General features: G+C 40.6%; 1 protein-coding gene across 1 annotated transcript; it reads left to right on the forward strand.

The window, feature by feature from the left end:
* Positions 1–3,584: 3,584 nt before the first annotated feature.
* Positions 3,585–6,276, forward strand: LOC120054917 (phospholipid phosphatase 5-like). Its single transcript, XM_039002656.1, has 8 exons — positions 3,585–3,729; positions 4,190–4,323; positions 4,433–4,541; positions 4,779–4,869; positions 5,010–5,073; positions 5,188–5,312; positions 5,583–5,753; positions 5,898–6,276. The coding sequence occupies exons 2-8, from the start codon at positions 4,253–4,255 to the stop codon at positions 6,065–6,067; spliced, it is 801 nt and encodes a 266-aa protein (XP_038858584.1). The 5' UTR covers positions 3,585–3,729; positions 4,190–4,252; the 3' UTR covers positions 6,068–6,276.
* The last annotated feature ends 743 nt before the right edge of the window (positions 6,277–7,019 follow it).

Consider the following 7,019-nt stretch of genomic DNA (forward strand, 5'->3'; position numbering starts at 1 on the left):
GATGGGTGTACCTAATAAACTGGGGGTCCGATACGCTAGATGGGTGTACCTAATAAACTGGCCATTGAGTGTGTGTATATATACATACTCAGTGGCCAGTTTATATATATTTGTTAATGTTTACAAACAGATTCTCACTTCATCTCGGTGAATGGTGTATTGTTTGTTTAGGTGTTTAGAATTGTGCAGATCTCCTTGTGAATATAGTCCTTCTAATAAGGTGAATTATAAGGGCATATAGTGTAATGTATGACATCATTACATTTAAGTTCCATTTGTCAGTTCCCCAGTCTCTCTCCATTGTGGACATAATTGGTTCATATTGTAAACCACAAGTGTTTAAGAGAAGGAGAAGGGAGGCATTTTCACTCTTCTATGACTGTCCCCCTTCACTGTCTATGGAAACAGACAGGAATGCATTTTTGGAGAGGAAGTTACATTTCATTCAAATTGAGAGGTTGAGCAGCATACTTTCTGGTGATTATTTCCTCCTAGGATTTAGTGTTACACTTCATTAGATTAGTGAAGTGTTATATTATACGGATATGTTCCCAGTCTGTTTGTACACGGTAATGCAGCCAGCCTTGAGGGACTCATTTCCAATATACTGACCTGAGAGAGAGGTGGCTGTTCATTGGCGCTGTGTGCAGTAATTTAAGTGATCCTGTGTGTACTGTACATGCAAATGTTATGTTTTAAATTGTTCTGCTAAACCTTCTTTAAAGCACTTTCACAGTTTATTGCTACATACTTTTGGTAGGTCATAACATACATGTATGTAACACATGACATTGTACATGCTTGAAATGGATACCTCTTTTCTGTAGTAATGTAGGAATTTTCAACTCTTTTGTAACTTCTGCTATAGGTCCAACGACATGATCCAAATATCTTTGAGACTGAAAACGTTTTCTCACACAAGTTCCTGCCGATCACATTTTCTGTTTTCTTATCATAGTAGAACGACTAACGCCCTCATCTTAATTCAAGGTATTTAGTACATTCTGTATTTTGCCCTGGTGGGTATTTATTTTCACCTTTTGTATGACTGTGTACATCTCCACAAATTGGTTTTGTATCAACATTAAGTTATAGAGTACTTCGGTATCAGATAAGTAAAGAAAATGTCCAGTGTTTTTAATCTCGTCCTCCTATGACAGATTTTTGAAATGATCTCACACCCTTTATACTAGTTGATTTATGTATCAAAAACACCTATTGGAAAACCGCACCCACCCAAAGTATTAAGTAACAGACTATAAAACAATAGGGAGCTTTATTGATGATTCTGTATGTAGTTGTCGTTTACATTTCATATATTTTCTATTAGTGTAATGGTACCACTGTTTGATAACAGCTGCTCCTCATAGGCCAAGCTCTCTGTATTGTGACTCACTGTACTCATGTTAATGCAGTTAAAAGCAATTGAACATTGTGATGTGAAGTAAACGAGCACTTAATTCAGCCTAAACTCACATTATCATGTTGAACCTAGAACAGTAGTCTGCTAATCTTGTCTGAACCTGTGCTTTCTCTTTTCTGGAACATTACTGATTTATGTATCCATGCCTTTAAAACAATAGCTCACAGAAAAATACACGTTTGTCAAATGTTTCCATACCTCTTGTTGTCTTGTGTCAAACTGTGTCCACATTCATGTCTTAACGAAATAGAATTAGATTGTGCCAATATCTTACATTCATTTGGGATTGAAGCCTGGTGATTTCTCCTAATGCATATAGCAGGGTAAACACAATTGAATGGAATATGGACTCAGTTGCTCTCAAACCTGCCAAATGATAGTATTTTCTTTCGATAGGTGTTAGATTTCGATCATTTCAGTAATAGGCTGTGGTCCACGCAGCGCACGACCATATAGATGCATCAAGGCACTGTCATATTTTTAATAACCTTTTAAAACTTGAATTATATTTTGTTCTTTAATTTCATTATTTTTGTATTGTTTTGTACTACAGATCAATATGTTCACAAACATGAGTATTTTACAGATAACTGATTTGACATGGTAGATATCTATGATGGATATTAGGCCTATTCATTCCGAGCCACATCTCAGGTCCTCTGGCTGTCTTGTCATGGTTTGTAAAGGAGTACCTAGTCTTTAAGCCTTCTCTAGCCTTCAATTAGTGACCATTGTAAACTGGACCATTGTATGCTTACCCCAACACAAAAGCAATTTGTGCAGAACTATATCATTTTCACCCAAGACTTGATGCACCCCTTCCATTCTGAAAGGAAGGTAAATCTGAATCTGTTTTATCAGTTGGGGACATATTTTGTATCCATTTTTAATGCTCATTTGTTGTTATGTTAAAAACAACCACGTGTGAATTCTCTTATAGGTCATTGTATTCTGTTTTGATCCTCTATTGGTATTGCACAAAGATTATCCAGGCCAACCCAATAGCCTTTTTTTTTTTTTTGCACCTGTTTTGAAACTTACTCACTTTATGCCAGTTGGACTTGAACACAACATTCAGCCTGTACAATGACCATATAGTCGTCATTCTGTTTGCCACAGATATTATAGATTTTAACCATGTTTTTACATGATCCTCGCTGAAGAGGATGTCAAACAGTAGGGTTACGAAGACTGAGTTATCAAAGTATTATCTTCCAACACAGACTTTGGAAGGGGCCCTTTCTGAATCATATGTTTCTGTTCCACACCTTCCAGTTTATTTTTTATTTTGTGCAATACTATTTGTTATTTCTGTCATTACAGGTGATTGACATGCTCTCCCAGACATTAGGAAAAAGTATTTTCAGAGGAACTAATTTCTCCAGTCATATAGTGGAACTGCTTTGGGGATTACGCCGGGGTCGTATCTATCTCTTAATGTTGCTTCAATTAAAAAGTGGATGAACACAAAGTTACCATATTGTTTTACTGTTCAGCAGTCATTATTGCATAATGTTAAGACTTGTACATAAATTGCATTGAACTTGCATAGGATAATGTTACTGTGGCGTGCTATTGCCTGTGAAATTCTGCTTCTAAATGTGTGTGTGACTGTGAGGATGCCGCTCTTTTGTACATGACTGTCTTTTTATTTTTTTCATTCTAAAGGAGGTTGAGTTGGAGCTGAGGAGTTCAGACATGCCTGAAGTTTGACTTAAATAAAGCTGTACTGTGTCTCAGTGGAAGTAATTTGTCAATCTCTTCATGGAAAATATAATATCACTTTAAATTGCCAGATTAAAATAATCGATAGTAATTGCATTTGTATTTATTTTTTTGTCAATGAGCCCAAAGACACTCTTGGGTCATAATAATCACATTTGTTATTTTACCATTTGCCCACTAGAGGTCGTCCCGTTAACGTGACATTGCACTTCATGCTGCGTTAAAGACAACTGGAAACTCGTGAAAAACGGGCGCCGACTGGGAAAAATAGTTTTAAATGTTCACCCAACTCAGAATTCCAAGTTGAAAACTCGGGCATCTTTGTAGATCTCCAACTTTCCGTTCTGAAGATCACTAAAGTCATGATTTGACCTAGTTTTTTCCCCGAGTTCCCAGTTGTCTTGAAAGCGCCATTATACTTCGACACGACCGACAAAGCTTTCTCCTACTCCAGGCATCTCTCGCTATACCGGTTTAGCGGATGGGTGAAGGATGATGATGATGATGATGGAGAGGCCCACGTCACGGTAGCTAGCAGTGCGAGTATGCGGAGAAAGACTTAGTTAAACACCGAGTTTAAGGTTGGTCCTCCTGGTTTAGACCGCTGGAAATGCGGAAATGCCCCCAAATGTTATTCACAGATGTGTGGCTAGAGACAGATGATGTAGCTAGGCTAACGTTACTAGCAATAATATAAGATGTAGCCAGCTATCTATACAAGAGCAGGACACTGTTTAAAATGAATAAATTATGAATAATTTGTTTAGGATATGCATTATCCGATTTAGTTGGTAATTTTAAAGAGCACCACGAGGAAAGTGTATCCTACCAATGTATCATGATGCTTGGTTCGATACGGAACAAGAAAGACTAACATGCCTTCTCTCCTGTACCTGTTCTTAACCAATCGATTTATTTTATTTGGTTCACACTGCCATATGTCAACAAAGTCAGACTTAAACATTTGTTATAAATTGTGTTTATACGTGTGTTAAATGTATCATTTTGAACCCATGTTCTTTCTTCCCCCCTTCCTCCCAGGTTTGGAGAGGATTCTAGTGGATTTGCCAAGTGATCTGTCTGGAAACTAACCTGATAAACAAGATGAAGAGGGGTTTGCTGCGTGGCTTACTGCCAGAGGTGTCTATCCGACTGCTGCTTCTGGTTGTCTTCCTGTGAGTAAATAAAATTGAAACATCGCAATAACATTGACAAATGTTTTCCGTATGGACTTGTCTGGTGCAACTCAAATGAACTAAACTGTGTGTGTGTTATCTCCCTCAGTGTGACAGAGCAGCTTCCACCCTTTATTCGTGAGATCCAGGCAGAGGAGATGTGGCTGTATAGATTTCACAGAGTGGAAAATGACCATGTCCCCACCTCTCTCATGTTTGTGAGTACTGGTGTGTGTCAGGGGGAGGCACTGACTGAATTCACTGGAATCATGGAACATTGAATGTGAATATTTGTTCTGCTGGTAGTACTTTAGAATACAGCACAGGATAAACTGGAGAGCAACAATAACTTGTTGCCATGTTATTACCAGGTAATCTTGTGCTTTAATGTAAAGTGCTACCATTCTGTCTTACTAATTATATTGCTATGGTACTGAAAATGTCCCTCGTATCAGAGCGTGGCGTGTTTCACTCCATTCCTGGTGATCCTGCTTTTCACCTTTCTGAAGAGAGTTGAGAGAGGAGACGTGAGAGAGGCCTCGCTAGGTAAGGCCTGACTGTAGAACTACACATGCTGTTTGGCATCAGAGCAGCTGCACAGAGATTGTGTGTGTGTGTGTGTGTGTGTGTGTGTGTGTGTGAGAGAGAGAAAAATACTGACCCAGTTGTTTGCCTCTGTTCCTCAGCGGTGACTCTGGCTCTGGTACTGAATGGAGTTTTCACCAACGCCATCAAGCTGGTCGTGGGCCGGTGAGTACTAGTCTGGAGTACTAGTCTGGAGATGTACAGTTAGGGTTACATTGCTACAAGCTCAGTATTATGTTGGCTGGATGTGATGTAGTGTGTGTTCTGTGTTTGCTTCAGGCCGCGGCCAGACTTCTTCTACCGCTGTTTCCCAGACGGACAGATGAACCTGGAGATGCACTGCAGCGGCGACCCGGAAGTGGTCATGGAGGGCAGGAAGAGCTTTCCCAGTGGACACTCCTCCTGTAAGGCCCAATCTGATTGGCTAGTCCTCTTGCGAGAGCAGATCTGATTGGCTGTGACTACAGTGGGCTCGTTCAGATTAAAAGCTAGTTAGACTGGACCTGTGTGTGTGTGTGGAGTATATGTGTGTGGTAACTTTGATAAACAATGTTGTGTTTATTCAGACAATGGCCTAAGCCTTCTCATGTCATTATGAATAAAACTGTTGATCCTACTTTGATACATGTGCCTGCCCCATCTCTGATCCCCTCTCTCCTCTCGTCTTGTCCAAGTTGCATTCACTGGACTGGGCTTCACAGCGCTGTATGTGGGGGGTAAGCTGCGGTGCTTTAGTCTGGGGGGTCGGGGCAGGGCCTGGAGACTGTGTCTCTTCCTCGCTCCCCTCCTCCTAGCCTTCATGATCGCTCTCTCCAGGACCTGCGACTACAAACACCACTGGCAAGGTGAGCGGGCTAGCCATTAACCATGTTCACTTTGAAAAGCGCTATGAACATATAAGAAAATATTATTCTAATCCACTATTGAGAGACGTGCTAAGATCTTTCTGTCACTTCTGTATATGTGTGCGTTGTCCCCTCTGTGTTTAGATGTGTTGGTGGGTTCTGGTCTTGGCCTGGTGTTCTCTTGGCTCTGCTACAGACAGCACTACCCCTCCCTCCAGGACCCTGACTGTCACCGGCCACTACGCCACAGAGAGACTGTTCCTGCTGTGCAGGAACGCAAGCTGGCCAATTCCAACTACATATTACCTCTATAGCTGGCCAACTACATATTACCCCTATAGCGCTACTCCAACTAAATATTGGAATCAAAATCAAATCAAATTGTATTTGACACATGCGCCAAATAAAACAGGTGTAGACCTTACAGTGAAATGCTTACTTACAAGCCCTTAACCAACAATGCAGTTTTAAGAAAAAACAAGTGTTAAAGTATTTACTAAATAAACTGAAGTAAACAATACATAAATAAAAATGAAAAAAATAAGGAAATAGAAAAATAACAAATAATTAAAGAGCAACAATAAAATAACAGTTACGAGGCTATATACAGGAGTAACCGGTACAGAGTCAATGTGCTGGGGCACAGGTTAGTCGAGTTAATTGAGGTAATATGTACATGTAGGTAGAGGTAAAGTGGGGGGGGGGGGGGGGCAGCGCACAATTAGCCCATTATTGTCCGGGTTTGGCCGGTGTAGGCTGTCATTGTAAATAAGAATCTGTTCTTAACTTACTTGCCTAGTTAAATAAAGTTTAAATACATGTTGTTGTTTTTTATTAAGGAGTTTTATGGCTTGGGTGTAAAAGCTGTTAAGAACCCTTTTTTTTACCTAGACTTGGCGCTCCTGTACCGGTTGCCGTAAGGTAGCAGAGAGAACAGATTATGCCTATGGTGGCTGGAGACTTAGGCAATTTGTAGGGCCTTCCTCTGACACCGCCTGGTATAGAGGTCCTGGATGGCAGGAAACTTGGCCCCAGTGATGTACTATGCCGTACACAATCTGTAGTACCTTGCGGTCGGAGGCCGAGCAGTTGCCATACCAGGTGGTGATGCAACCAGTCAGGATACTCTCGATGGTGCAGCTGTATAACTTTTTGAGGATCTGAGGATCCATGCCAAATCTTTTCAGTCTCCTGAGGGAGAATAGGCATTGTTGTGCCCTCTTCACGACTGTCTTGGTGTGTTTGGACCATGACAGTTCGTTGGTG

This window comes from Salvelinus namaycush, chromosome 1, assembly GCF_016432855.1.
Source record: "Salvelinus namaycush isolate Seneca chromosome 1, SaNama_1.0, whole genome shotgun sequence".
NCBI lineage: Eukaryota > Metazoa > Chordata > Actinopteri > Salmoniformes > Salmonidae > Salvelinus > Salvelinus namaycush.